The 14790-nt window shown below is 48.0% G+C and overlaps 1 protein-coding gene across 1 annotated transcript in view; it reads left to right on the forward strand.

The window, feature by feature from the left end:
- LOC103595341 (glycosyltransferase-like protein LARGE1) overlaps positions 1–14790 on the forward strand; it is a 55154-nt gene that overhangs the window by 23567 nt on the left and 16797 nt on the right. Inside the window, exon 3 of the mRNA XM_008578725.1 lies at positions 5990–6268. Coding sequence (XP_008576947.1) covers positions 5990–6268 — 279 coding nt within the window. The remainder of the gene's footprint in view (positions 1–5989; positions 6269–14790) is intronic.

Raw genomic sequence — 14790 nt, forward strand, 5'->3', positions numbered from 1 at the left:
TCCCTTCATCCCTAGTCAGATCTCACAATTAGGAAGGCAGTTCAGTTGACTCATTCTATTTTCTGAGCCACCTCTGAGATGCCTGTCCAGTCTGTGGGTGAGATTCTATGAGATTGTTCCAAGGATTGAATGAGAAATACCTGTACAGTGTGTCCATGGTACCTGGCATATAAAAAGTGTACAGAATTTGGTGTCTGGAATTTACAAACAAGTAGAAGGAAAATGTTTTTAGTTATTAACGACTCAAACCCATCCTTCTATACACACTTGTTATCAACGAGAGGACAGAGGCAAAACCCAGCCCCTCCTTCTGTTGCCAGGAGTAAGTTCCTCCCAGCCTGTGTCGCAGATGACCCCGGAAGGACCTTCCCTCGCAGCCCATGGACAAGAAGGTCCCAGCCCCACTCAGGTCTGCTACAGACACTGAGCACAAAGGCCCCCCCTTCAAAGCACACACATCCCAAGCATAGCAGACACTCGATACCCTTGACACATTGTGACAGGTATTGTCATCCGGACAGTCCTTTGGAGAACCCAAGGAATTCCAAGCCCTGATGAGAGACGCTTAGCGGGACACACTCAGAAATCATACAGTAGCACCATGAGCTGATGAGGACGCTAGAAATTCATGAAGCCACATCCACTCCATCCCACACATCCAGTTATGATGCAGCTCGCTGACTTGTGCCTGCTGGATTGATTTTTAATTTAAGAAACATTTCGGGCATGTTTGTAAACCTTCAAGTCCGAAGCAGGCCTTACGAGAACGCCACAATGAATGAAGGCAGCCGGCCTGCGGGCTCCTGTGCCCGGCTCCCTCTAGAATTCCATTCAGAACAAGTGAACCGGCAGTTCTGCGTCTCTTCTAGCCGCTCAGGATCCCTCCCTCCCATCCTAGCAGAAGACGGGAATGTTGAAAGGAGAGAGGGCTGACCGGGAGGGCGGGCACCCCGCCTCAGACACCGGGCCAGGGAGACACTTGTTCTTCAGTGTCCCTTTGACAGCGATGTTGAAGTGCTGACTACAGTTGCAGGGCACCAGGTAGCTGATGGGTCTCTCTGCTTTCTGCAAGTGGAGGAGAGGCTGGTGGCTGACAGGTCCCATCTGATAGAGCAGTGCCACGCCAACCCTGCTTCTGGGACTGGCAACATCGCCTGGCAGCTTATTAGAAACAGATTCTCCGGCCCCACCCCAGACAGTCTTTGCCAGAATCTCTAGGGCAGGGCCCTGGAATCTGTTTTAGTAAACCCCCAGGTGATCCTTAGCAGGCTTAGGTTTGAAAGCATCGGCTGTTCTAGAAAATGAAAGGCAGTTCTTTCTCCATGTAATAGCCAGAGTGATCTTTTAAAAATACAAGTCAGGTCACACTGTTAAAACCCTCAGATGACTTCTCATTGTAGTTAGAATGGCATCTGAGCTGCCCACCATGGCCTTCAAGGCCCCATCTGACCTGGCACCTGCCTACCTCCCTGACATCTCCGTCTCTCCTGTGCCCTCACTTACCTGCGCCCCATCCACACTGATCCTGCTGCTTCTTGCTCAAATGTGCTAAACTCGTGTTTACCCCAAGGGCTATTCCGTCTTCTTGAAAAGCTCTTCCCCCAGACTTTCACAAAGGCAGATGCTTCTCATTATCCAGTTGTCTTAGTCCATTCCAGCTGCTGTAACAAAATGTCATAAACCAGGTGGCTTATAAACAATAGCAATCTATTTCTCACCATTCTGGAGGCTGAGAAGTCTGAGATCAGGCACCAGCAGATGCAGTGTCTGATGAGGGCCCACTACCTGGTTCATAGGTGGCACCTTGTAGCTTTGTCCTCACCTGATGGAAGGGGCAAGAGAGCTCCCTACGGCCTTTATCATAAGGGCATTAATCCTACTCATGAGGGCCCCACCCTCATGACCTAATCACCTCCCAAAGGACCCACTCATAATACCATCACCTTGGGAGTTAAAATTTTAATGCACAAATTTTAGGGGATCATAGACATTCAGACCACAGCACCAGGTCTTCAAGGGATCTTCCCTGGCCAGCCCTCATGGTTACTCTATTCTGTTTCCCTTTTCTGTTGCCTCCCCATCCTTTAGCTCCATCTGAATTTATGTTAGGTTGATTTGTATTTTGTCTTCTCCCCCCACTAGAGCTTCAGAAGTGCAGGAACCTTGTCTGTCTAGCATGCCTGGCATATTGGAGACACTCAGCAAATCTTTGTTGGGTGAATACATGTTTGAAAGGCAGAAATAGAACCTGAGGAGGAAATTACAGCTATCACATACTGAGTACCTGCTGTATATCTAGCTCTGTGCCATGCACTTTATATGATTATCTCATTTAATACTCAAATCCAGGTAGATGTTGTATCAGTTGCCTGTTGCTGCTTAACAAACTTTCCTGAGTCTGAGCAGCTTCGTACAATGAGCTCACATTCTGTGGATTGGCAGCTTGGGTTGGGCTGGGCTAATGTGTCTGTTGTCAGGTGGTTTTTCTGGGGATTGGCTGGCCATCCACTGGGATGATGGGGACACCTGGGGCATGCAGCTTATCATCTGTCAAGATGGTGTAGTCTTGTTGCATTGTGGCAATCACAAGGTTCCAAGAGGAACAAGGAGCACAAGTACTTTTTAACACCTACACAAGCACTTTTTAACAAATCTAACTTGTGTCATATTTGCTAGTGTCCCATGGACCAAAGCAAGTCACATTGCCAGCCCAGAATCAGTGGTGGGAGAGTGTTACCAAAGGGTTTGGATAGAGAGAGAGAGAAGTGATTTGGAGATCGTTCATAATCTACCAAAGATATCATTATCCCCAATACACATATGTGGACTTTGGAGCTCAGAGAACTGTCACTTGCCCAGGTATACTGAAGAAGCTCAGAAGTCAAATTCAGGTCTGTCTGACCCCAAAACCCACTGTTGCAACCCGCGATGCTGTACCATGCAGCTTGCCTTGCTGCAGTGCACCAGGTTAGAATGGGCTGCCTTGAAGGGTGTCAGTTCCCCCGTCCAGCTGAGGCTGCATAGGCCCGCTGGTGCTCCAGAATCCCTTCCAACCCTACTCTCTTAGGTTTTTGACTTGGCCATCTTCCTGCCCACTCCTTTACAACTAGAGTCTGCGTGTGACTTCCTGTCTTAGTGGGACTCCCTGGAGTAACCCCTGCCTGTTTCTAGATCTGCCAGACATCTCTCTGGCCATTCCTGAGCCTTTGCCCTCCCCTCCCCAGCATGAAGCAATGGCGGGTGCCACAGGGAGGTGGAAGCAAGTGAGGACAGAGCGTCAGGACTTCTGGGTTCTGCTGGTAACTTTTCCATTGACACCCTGGGCTCTGGAGCAAGTCCTGCCCCCTCTCTGAAGCTTAGCTCTTCCATCATAAAAATGGCATAGACTACAAAAATATCTCTAAGATTCTTCCTAGTGTGAGAATTCTGTGGTTTTAGAATTAATCTCTGTCTCTTGAAATACTCTCCGTTAACCCAGCCCTTGCTGTGCGAGGAACACTATCCTCCTGTCAAGGAGACCAAAGAAAGACTCAGTGCAGGGCTTTGCGCCAACAAGAGCTGCATAGGGACAGTCCTTAGGAAGCAGACATGGAGAGAGGCCACCCTGAGGGTCCAACAAAGAGTGGATCTTTGAGGCAGACCCCCAGAGGGACTGAGGAGGAGGAAGGAATTAGAGAGAAGCTGACACCAACAGAAGGGCACACTCTTAGTTGGGAAACAGGCAATGAGGGAAGATATTTTGGGACATTGTTCTCAGCCTAACATCAGTCCATGTTGCATAATGATCTGCGTCCTGGTCTTTGGGGTCAGACAGACATGGGTGTGACTCCACCTCCACCACTTTGTAGCCGCGTGACTTGAAAGAAGTCACTTTGTCTTCTTGAGCTTCCTTGCCTGTAAAATGGTGATGAGAACCTCAGTTCCTATGAATATTAATTGCAGTAACAGCCACCACGTGGCCCGCACGTTGCAAGCCAGCGGGTAAATGGTAGAGATTTATTATATCATTATCACATTTCATATATTGTCATCCTTATTGTAAACTTCAGTTTGTCACTGTTGCTCAGGTGGTGGCAGAAGGGCTGGTTGTAAGGGAGAAAAGATTGGAGGGGTTGTGGCTGGTGGCAGAGAATCAGATGTGGGTTGTGTCATCGCGATTCTCACTTGGCCGCTGAGGTTCTATGGAGCCACATCTGGCAAAAACTCAACTTGTTTTTTTTTACATCAACAGCACCTTTCTCCTGAGAACCTTAAGTAATTTGTCTCTGTTCTCACTCTGAACTCCTAGCAGAGCTTAAGAGGGCAGCACCAGGTGAGGTTTGCTCCCTTCTTGGAAAATTTAGACATAGAGTCAAAACCAAACCAGTGGGAGAACTCAGAGCAGAAGTTGGCCTCTCCTCATGCCCTGTCAGACAGAACTCCAACCTCCCACTCCCTCCAGCAGCTCCTGCATCTACATGTTAGAAATTGTTCTTGTCCTCGGCTATCCGATTCTCAAAGCATTTGTACAAATGGCTCTCCCTTGAAATGCAGAGTCCTCCCATTTTGCAGAAGATGAAACTGAGGTGCACGGGGTGATAATTCAAAATCCCAGATCCTCAGAGCTCAGGAGAGAGCAGGGTCCTACAGCAGACGCCACACACAAAGTTTGTGAGATCAGGGGTCATGGAGAATGTAGCACCTCTTGCAAAAAAATGGCTCTGGTCCATTTGATTAGCAAGCATTCTCAGGGTGAAAGATGGGGGGCACTTTACCCTGGTGAATATCTTAATCTTCCATATTTGAAGTAGGAAGCAAGTCTGGGCAATATCAATTCAGAATTACTGAGAGAAAACTGGAAGTCCATGGAAAAGGCCCTTAAAACAGGATAGGTCTGCACAGTTTCTTTTGTTTAGAAGCATGGAAATGCATGGAATCCATTTCCTGGTAATTGTCCGAATAAAGTGGGCATTCTGACCAGGAGACTGCTGATTATGTACCTCTTGCTGGGCAGAGAAAAAATTGAAATAGGCTTTTGCTGTTTCTTAAGCATAGATTTTGTGTACTAGGCACTTCTAATGCCTTTAAAAAAAAATATATCTTTATAGATTCCTCTTCAAACATTTTTGCAGAACACTCTCTGTTGGAAACACCTTTTGTTTTTTCTCTGGGGTCTGTTCTTTCCCCCTTTTCTTGGCTCAGCGCCCCTAAGGTGGCCTTGCAAAGTTGGCTGTGGCCCTAGGGCAGTAAGATGAAGACAGCACCACCCCAGGTACACTTTTGTTCCCAGCGTTCACATGTGTTTCTTCTGTCCCCTCTGCCAAACACCCAGTATTATTTTTTCTCACAGACTCCAAGTCCCCATTAAGGTACCTGTCTACACATGGCTGGTCTACACATCCAAGAATCAAAGCTGACCCAGCATCTGGAGCCTCAATGCCTTTCTCAGAAAAATGGGGAGAAAAACAGCTGGTGCTCAGGCTTGTTGTCCGGAAAGCACCTGGCACATAGTAATGGGACCGTGATCGTAGTGATCATTACTCTTGTTTTTACTGCTTGTTTTAATGTTGCTTGTAACTCAGTGGTCTCAGTTTGTCTCAATCTTCTTTGGCTGGTCTCTGCTTTAGGAGCTCAGTAGAGGTGTTTCATACCTCCGCTGAGAGAGAAGTGTAGGAGTTTGGGTCTGGAAGGAGCCCTTTGGATTGTTTAATATAATCACCCACCCTTCTCCTCCCCCCATTGAAAAGAGAAGATGTCTGAGGCTTACAGAGAGATGTGGCTCTTTTGATACCACGTTCAGTTGGAAGCAGAGAAAGACTAGAACCAGCATGGTAAGTGTTTTTATGCACACTTTATAGGTAAAGGAACTGAGTGAGAAATGTTTAGAGCAGGGATTTAGATTTGCAGCTGGTTAACCAAGTGTTGATGGAGGAAGAGGCCCACAGGAGACCGGGTGGCTGGTGCGTGCATGGGCCCAGGTCCCCGCAGCTCACCGTCCCCTCTCTTCCAGGCTCCAGATGCTGGAGGCCATCTGCAAGCACTGGGAGGGGCCCATCAGCCTGGCCCTCTACCTGTCGGATGCCGAGGCCCAGCAGTTCCTCCGCTATGCACAGGGCTCCGAGGTGCTCATGAGCCGCCACAACGTGGGCTATCACATCGTGTACAAGGAGGGTCAGTTCTACCCCGTGAACCTGCTGCGCAACGTGGCCATGAAGCACGTCAGCACCCCCTACATGTTCCTGTCTGACATCGACTTCCTGCCCATGTACGGGCTCTATGAGTACCTCAGGTAAGGACCCACAGGGACCCGGCCTCCGCCCCAGCTGCTCAGGCTGCAAGGCACGTAGGGTCATGCAGTGCCACGGCCAGGAGGTCCTGAGGATCATTGTCTCATCCAACACTTGCCTTTTATAGACAGGGCAGCTGAGACCCAGAAAGGGGAAGGGACCTGCCCAAGTCCACCCAGAGAGAGAGCTCCTGACTGCCGGGTTTGGAAGGGGCATTAGTTAGTCCAGCATCTTCATTTTCCTGATGAACAAACTGAAACCCAAGTTTGCATAATGAAATATTGGTGGCAGGATGTGGTCTCTTTTTGTCTCCCCATCTAATGGTCTTTCTGTAGCATCTATGAGAACACCCTGTCTCTCTTCCAATTTTGTGTCAGACAACCTTCATGGACCCATTCTAGAAAGATCACTGCCTGCTCTTGAAAACAAATCTGAGTGATGATGATGCCTAACATTTAGTGAAGTGCTTGCTGTATGCCCAGCACTGGGTGCTTGACAAGTGGGGTCTCGTTCCCTCCCCCACACTCCCTGCCATAGGTGGTAGTATTTTCTTCATTTTCCAACGGGAAACCTCAGGAAAGAGACTATAAGCTGCCGACCCCAGGTTACCCGCCTAGATAAGGGGAGCTGGGGTCAAACAAAGCCAGTCTGCCTCCGGAGCCATGTGCTTAATCACCATCATGGCCATCTCTGTGCATGTCTCCAATGTCCCTTTCTCACCCTCCCCATGTAGAGGGGCAGGCATCTAGCGGCTGGAGAAAGCATCAGCTGCTGAAAGGCTTCGGTGGCTGTGTGGGGAATGGCATTTATTACAGAATCATAAACAATGTGAACCGAAAAGGACTGGAGAATACACATGGCCCAGAGGTCTCATTTTACACATGAGGAAACGAAAGTCACAAGGTGTATGTCCAACATTTTAAAAAAAGTTTTGTACTTACTGTTACTCGTCAGCGTGAATTATCTCTGTCAAGTGAGCACTTGCCTGGATGCAGGCACCATGAGCGTGGTTTGCACATCTTATCCTGTGGATTCTCACATCAAGCACAAAAGGCGGGTGTGGCTGCCTTCACTCTACAGTGAGGGAGAGCAAGCTCAGAGAAGCAAGATACCCTGCTCAGGTCCAGGGCGCGTGCACCAGGGTCTGTCTGTCTTCTCTATCTGTCTCTCTGTCTCTCTCTTTCTCCCTCTCTCTCCTGCTCTCTTTTCTCAAAAGAGCTTCCAATATGCTTTTGAAAGCAGAGCATGTTCTTAATGTAAGCACCCTCCTTGCCTTCCTCTCTCTAAATAATTCCTAGGCAGCCCATGTCTTTGTCCAGCATCCAAACTGGATTTCCTTCCAGGGGCATCTTGTGGTTTCATAGCAGTAATCCCTCCCCTGTGTGCCAGGAGGAGCTCCTAGCAGCCTCTCTCTGTTCAGAACAGTAGGATGAGCGACCCCTGGGTTGCATAACCCTAAGGCATGCAGGATGGCCAGGGCTGTGCTGACCCTCTAGGCTCCAGAAAGGGAGTTTTGCTCCAGCTCCAGCGGGGTCAAGGAATTCCAGTGTGTGGAGTGAGGGCGCCCCCATGTGGCTAGATGGGGCTTTCAGCCCCTGATTCCTGTAGATTCTGAAACTTTAGAAGCTTGGGGGATGACAGGCTCCCAAAGGAACAGATGTGGTGGAGTTGAGGGCCACCCTCGACCCAGAAAGAGAGGCTTCAGGACTGGACCCCTGCCCACCCTCCACCCTTCTGGGGCTCTTCCCCAGAAGCACCTGAGGGGCTTTTACTGCAACACCTTGTTGCAAGTGAAGTGGCCCCATCACAAGGAGACAGTGTCTCTCCACTCCACTTGTGCAATTATTGCTCTATGGGGACAGGGCTAGCTCTTCATATTTTTCAAGAGAAACTGGGAATCTGGATTTTCTTATAAGATGTTTTACTTTTTTTAATGTTGGCAACTAACTTTAAAAAATGTTGTAAATGCTGTCGAGCCAGATCATACATGTCTTAGACTTCATGGAACTGCCACCCCCACCCCAGACCACCAGTTTGTAACCTCTGACCTAGATAATTCCTAAGCACCAGAATTTTGAAAACCAGTAAGGGATGTGATTTTATCAGAAGCTCCAAATAAGTACGCACTGTCCTTTTCATCTGACGATAACCATATTGACGTGCCATCAGCTTAGGGAAAGTGGGATGGATTTGTTTCTGATCCAAACACGATCAGTGGATGTACCTTGTGGGCAGCATTATTATCATTGGCTTGGGATGAGGTTAAGGGTACTGTTTGACACAGTAGCTGTGGAGCCCAGCAAGGCCAGCAGACCCTCCTAGAGACTGACTTCTTCAGCAGTGATATCCAGGAAAATGCCGTACCCAAGCTCTGTTAAAATACTAATATTAAAAATTGATGGTAGTTACAATTTATGGAGCCCTCACCATGTGTCAGAAACTCTGCCAGCTGCTTTGTGTACATTACCTCTTCTCTGTGAGGTCAGTATTGTTACAGGTGACCAAACTGAGGCCCCAGAGAGGTTCAGTATTACTGTCACAAGGGGAAGGTGGCCTTCCCTGTACATCAGCCGGTTCATTCTGTGGAAGGGGCCAGATCACTCTCAAACTCCCAAATCCCTCTGATTGCACCCCCAAGCACTTACTCATGTCACCCTTTTTGGGGTTCTACTTGGTTACCAAAAAAAGTTCAGCATCAGACCTCTTAGGGCAGTTGCTTAGCAACCAACTAATATTACAGCAAAAACAAACAGATCAATTGGAAAATAATGAAATCAGTTACATGCATGGACACAGCTGCAAGAGTCCTAAAATCTAAAATCTCTCTCCCACCCCTTTACCTATTTCTTCTAAAGAATGAGCTTGTACATGTGCACCTTTCACTCTTGATTTTAGAAATGTCAGGTAAAATTCAACAGGGCACAGCAGAAGCCACGCAGACCTGCGCACGAATCCAGGTTCTGCAACACTTGCCACATACGTGCCTTGAGGCAGCTTACTTCGTCTTGCCCATCCTCTGTTTTCTCATTTCATAAAGCGGCTAATCATAGCCTCTAAGCAGGTGATTGGAGGTGCTCAACAGAAGTTAATTTTCTGTCCCTTGGCCTATTCACAGCACTCAGTTTTGGACTTCTTTGCCAGGCCACCATCCCCAGCCCTTACTGTTGCAAACTCTCTGCCACCTCCAATACATCCTGGGTAATTTCATGTAACCATCTCAGTTTTTTCTCTTGCTGTAATGGGAAACTAGATACTCATATTCATTCATTAAAAAAACGTTTAGTGAGCATGTAATCTACTATGGGCCGAGCAGTGTGCTGCATTGTAGCTGACGGGGATGTCCCTGGGTCATTTGGACCTTCATTTCAGTGCCGAGTACTTCTTACCCCTCATTTACTTGACCTTCGGAAAGATGCTTAACCTCTTTAACTTTTTTCTTTTTCTGTGAGATGGGGACCATACTCTTTCTTCCCTCATAAGGCCCTGGGAAGATTCGATGTAATAGTATTTGGAAAGCACCTAGCAGTGCCTGGAATGGTCTTCATTCCACCAGTATACGTGGCGTGTCTGCCGTGCCAGGTGCTGTTCTAGGCACTGGGGCTGTCACAGTGAACGGAACAGGCAAGATTCCTGCCCTCGTGAGGTTACACTCTAGCAGGCAGTCCAACTGTATGTGCTGCTGCTGATGCTGCCATTATTATCAATACAGAAAAGAGATTAAAAAATACAGGAGCTCAGACCAATGAGCAGGTGACCTGACGTGGCTGGCCAAGGGAGACCTCAGAAGAGAGGTGCTAGTTGAGATTAGTGCTTGAAGACTAATGGGTATAAAGGCATGAAGCATCATAGCATGTTTGGGGGACTCAGGGGCAGTGGTGTGGCCAACATTCTGGAATGGCTGAAGCATCAGAGGTGGGATGCCTGGACAGTTTCACTCTGCTGGGACTTGCCACGTCCATGAGGATGGGACAGGTTTCTGGCCTTTTTCTCTAACACTGCAGAATCATCTTTGTTCAATGCCTGCAGCTTAAAGGATCTCTGCATACTCGCTGCATTCGCTTTCCAGGGGACAGACATGCCACACTAGGCAGAGACTACATTCTGACAGAGTATAGGAATGGCAAATCAGTTCTATTCTGTTCTATCCATGATGACGTCTACCCACCATCCCTGTCACATTTTCCCTGGCACATAATGGCTGCTTGGTAAACACTAGTTGAATGAGAGCAGAAATCTGACCAAGGTCAGGGAGAGGTGGCAGCAAGCGAGTCTGCCTGCCAAGAGCATTAGCAGGTGGCATTTCCTTGGGTTAATTCACCATTTTGATTCTGTTATACCTATAACATTTAACGTTTATTAAGCACTTACTTGTGCCAAGCACCATTATAACCGCTTTCACATGTATTTTATCATTTAATCTCACCACCATTCATTTTACAGATGAGAAAGTTCAGGCTTAGCAACATGCCCAAGGGCACAGCATTACCAAGTGTTCGATGGGCTTATCCTGGGCTTAGCCGTGGGTGTTCTATGCTAACATGTTCATTGATCCAGTTGCCTGATGGGCCCATCTCCATCTTCATCATGATGGTCAATATCATCATCGTGGCTTGCATTTACCAAGTGCATCTATACACTGGGCACTGTATTAATCTTTGCATGAGATAATTCATTTAATCCTGACAAAACCCCACAGCACAGGTATACTAATACCGCCCCCAACTCAAAAGGGAAAACTGTGGCACAAAGATGTAACTTGCTCAAGAGTGCCAGCTGGTGAGTGTCCAGGTGGGATCTGAATCTGGGCCCCAGAGCCACCCTCCCAGCTGCCCCTTCTGTAATCCACAGCCAGCACTTAACACACTGCAGCACACAGTAAGTGCTCTATGATGTTTAGCTGTTATCACCAACAGCGAACACCAGGACAGTGGGGTAATCAAATAGGGGTGTTGAGGATAACACAAGATGATGAATATGGAGTTCATAGCACAGAGCCTGCCGCATAGTCAAGTGCTCAAAAAACTGTAGCTGCTGTTATTTTTTATTATTATCTTTAAAATTTGCTCCCCAAAGCTCATTCTCAGCTTCTCTTTCTCACCTAGCCCTCTCTGACAGGCTGTCCCTCCGGATATGTTAATACCATCAGTTAGGGGGCTGCCCACATCTTGCTGGGGCCTGCTAGCCTTCTGGCTCTCCGATGACTGTACCCATGCCTGACCTCACCCAGTATGTGTGTGTTTTACGGTGACACTCTGTGGGCAGCCTTATCTCTCTCATTTGCAAGTCGTCCGCTGTTGTCCCCACACCCCTCCTGGAAGCCAGTCTGCCAGGAACTCATTTCCTAGGCAACTGTAACAGCATCCGAGCAAACCCCATTACCTGCCTGCACAGTTAGTGATATGAAGAGAGGAGGACAAAGCACTGTACTGAGCTCTGCCCCAGAGTCACCAGCACAGGTGATAACAAGCACAGCTCAGCTCGCCTCTCCCTTCTTCTGCCCTGATGTGGGTTGTGCGATCGTCAGAGGGGTTACTCAGAAGATTTCTCATTGTGCTGGTTGAAGCCACGTTTATATCTAGTACTTTTCAAGTTAGGCGCTTTAAAGGGGTATGGGGACAGCTGGAGGCATGGGGGCTTCTCATAATCTTTCTCAGTCTCCCAGAGGCACGGGCACGCCCTCCCTGGCCACTCACTGTGTGGCTCTACCTGTGGCTGCTTTGGCCCTGCTGTTCCCCACCATAAGTCACTTGCACACTGGTTCCTGCCCACATGCTGCTCCTGGAATTAGTTGGGTGAATCTCAGACCTGTGTTTCTGCTTTCTCTTGAATGGGGTGAGTGTCCAGGTGGCATCCCCCAACTGCGCTCATAGGTTCCTGCGAGCATAGCCCGAGAAGAACACACAGCTGTCTGCAAAGGACCCGGAAGGAAGAAACAAATGTTCAAGTGCCATCCTGGTAGCAGGTGCTGTGCTAGGCACTGGGCAAGTGTGATCTTTTTTTATGACAAGTTGGTCGAAGATAAGTGCTTTTATTCCCATTACACAAGTGAGAAGATGAAAACACAGAATGTAAAATCTGCCCAAACATCATACGTATTTAAGTGGCAGAACTACTTTTTCAATCCAGGTCTTCATCATTTCCAAAGGGCCCTCTTCACAATACCATCCTCTCTCCCACATATGGCAACTTGATTCCTTTGTTCTCTATACATGCATTGAGTGCCTACTGTGTGCCTGACACTGTGTGGGAACTAGAAACAATCACAAACAAGGCTTGTCCCTGACCACAAGCCCAGCAGGGCTGATGTGTACATAAGCAGGCAGGCACACCACTGAGCGAAATGATCCAGCATGAGCCAGTCCCAAAAAAGATGCAGACCCATCAGCCAGGGGGACGTGGGGGGACACATCCAGGCCAGCCGGTGCAGGACGGTGGCTCCTCTGACTGTGCTCAAGGCCTTGAGAGGAAGAGTGTTGCTGTTCTGGGGTTTCTGAAACATGCACAGTCCAGCACTGCTCCCACTGCCTTTTAATATAACTTTCATAGGCATCCCTGGGAACTCGTATGAGAACTGCTTGGGTCTCTTACAACTCAGGTTTGATTAAATGGCAGGCTCTCTGACATTTGATGCCGTGGAACTGGGCTGTGGAAACCCAGGGCTCTGAGCTGACACATCTGTTCTCCTGGCCTTCTGACAGCATCCCCAGTGCTCTCAGCCCCGTGGTCCCCAACAGTTTGTCACTTGTCAGCGCTGGACATTCATTGCAACACCACAAAGAGATCAGCACAGCCACTTCTGTTATGGGAGTGGAAGCTGGCATGGGCAGAGGTGGAACATCCCCAAGCCCATCCCAAGGAGTAGGTGGAACAAGACACCCCAAATGGGAACCAACATCAAAAGAGCTGGTGCTCAAAGCAGTCACCCTAGTCAGAGAAAGAAGAAGTGGAAAGATGTTCCCAATTCTGGGATGGTGTTCACAAGGCAAATGCAGAGATAAATCAAGAAAGGTGAGGATGGAAAAGTCATTAGATTTGACAATGAGGGGGACATTGTTGACCTTGGCCAGATCCCCAAAGTCAAAGGCAGATTATAATAATTTAAAAAATTCCTGTGGAGTCAAGAAAGGAAGTGGCCAGTGTAGAAGGCTCAGTAAGCACATATCCCGACATCTCCTAATACTGCTTGTTTTCTGGCCTCTGCCCCAGTTAGCTCCTGTGAGGTAGGATCTGCCCTGTGGACAGCATTGCCATTTCAGGAGCATAAGTATGCAGGCCATAGCCTTCTGCCTTCTCCTTCCATTCTGTTCCTAACCGTGTTCCCACCAGCTGCCTTGATCCAGGAATTCCAAGAGATTTGTTGCTCCAGTTCAAGGTCAGGAGGATAGACGCAATCACCCTATTAACAGGTTTGACCCCAATAGATCTGTGATTATTGATCTTTCCTGGTTAATTCTAAGCAAGTACAGACTTAATTAACATAGTTATCATTATACTGCACAGCTAGTGGTTGTCATCGTCACCTGATCGTCATGATGATGCTAACTACTAGCTGTGTCGTAGTTACTTCTTAAGCTCTCAGATGTTTAATGTCTTCATTGCTAAACTGAGAATACTAGTACCCATGTCATAGGTGACAGTGATTAAAGAAGTAGTGCATATAAAGCAATTAGCACAGTGCTTGATACTGAATACATGTAAGCACTTAGTACCAGTGAGTGAGTGGCCACCTGCCATGTCCCCAGCATACTCTTAAGACTTCAGTTCCCCCAAATCCTATATGCTTTCTTGTTTCCAGAGCTTTTCAAATACCGAGAATGCCCTCTTCTGACTGTCTAACTCCTGCTTCTTGGTCAGAACGAGATTGGTGATGGGAAACCCTCCACGACTGTGTACTCAGCCCCCCACTTCTGTGTTCCTCCTCCCTACACTTTGAGGTCCATGCGGACAGAGTCTGTGTGTGTCCATTCAGCTTTGTACCCGATATCTACATGTCTGGCTTCATTAATATTAATTAATTAATGTATTATCTTAGTTCTCTTAATCACCAAGTCCATAAAGTATTTATTATTATCAAGATAAGAAAACAAGAGCCCAGAGAGTTAAGAAAATTGCCGTGATTACACAATTAGTGAAGTGCTGGAGTTAAGATGGAATCTACATCATCTGATTTAAAAGATTTTGCTCTTTTTCTCACTGTTCCGCTTCCCTTTAAATTGGCATCTCGCGGGAGATATCCAGCCCTCAAATATGTTGAATATAATTTTAGTTGGCTCCTCTTGAACTATCAGAGTGTGTGGCCACAGTCGCACAGGGCAGCCACACAGCTGGAATTGAGGAGCAGCTGCCCCTGTTCTGCTGGGCGTGGCTCCCCAGCTTATCCCGTCCCCTGCCCTACCCCTCCCGTTTGTCTGCCCAGCACTGAAGCCTGGTGTCTGTCATTGATCATCCTGCCTGCCCCGTCCCCCCAGCCGCCCCTCTCATTCACATTGCCGGCCTGGCCCCGCAGCTATTTTAATTCTCCACG

This window comes from Galeopterus variegatus, unplaced genomic scaffold (genome assembly GCF_000696425.1).
Source record: "Galeopterus variegatus unplaced genomic scaffold, G_variegatus-3.0.2 Scaffold1750, whole genome shotgun sequence".
Lineage (NCBI taxonomy): Eukaryota > Metazoa > Chordata > Mammalia > Dermoptera > Cynocephalidae > Galeopterus > Galeopterus variegatus.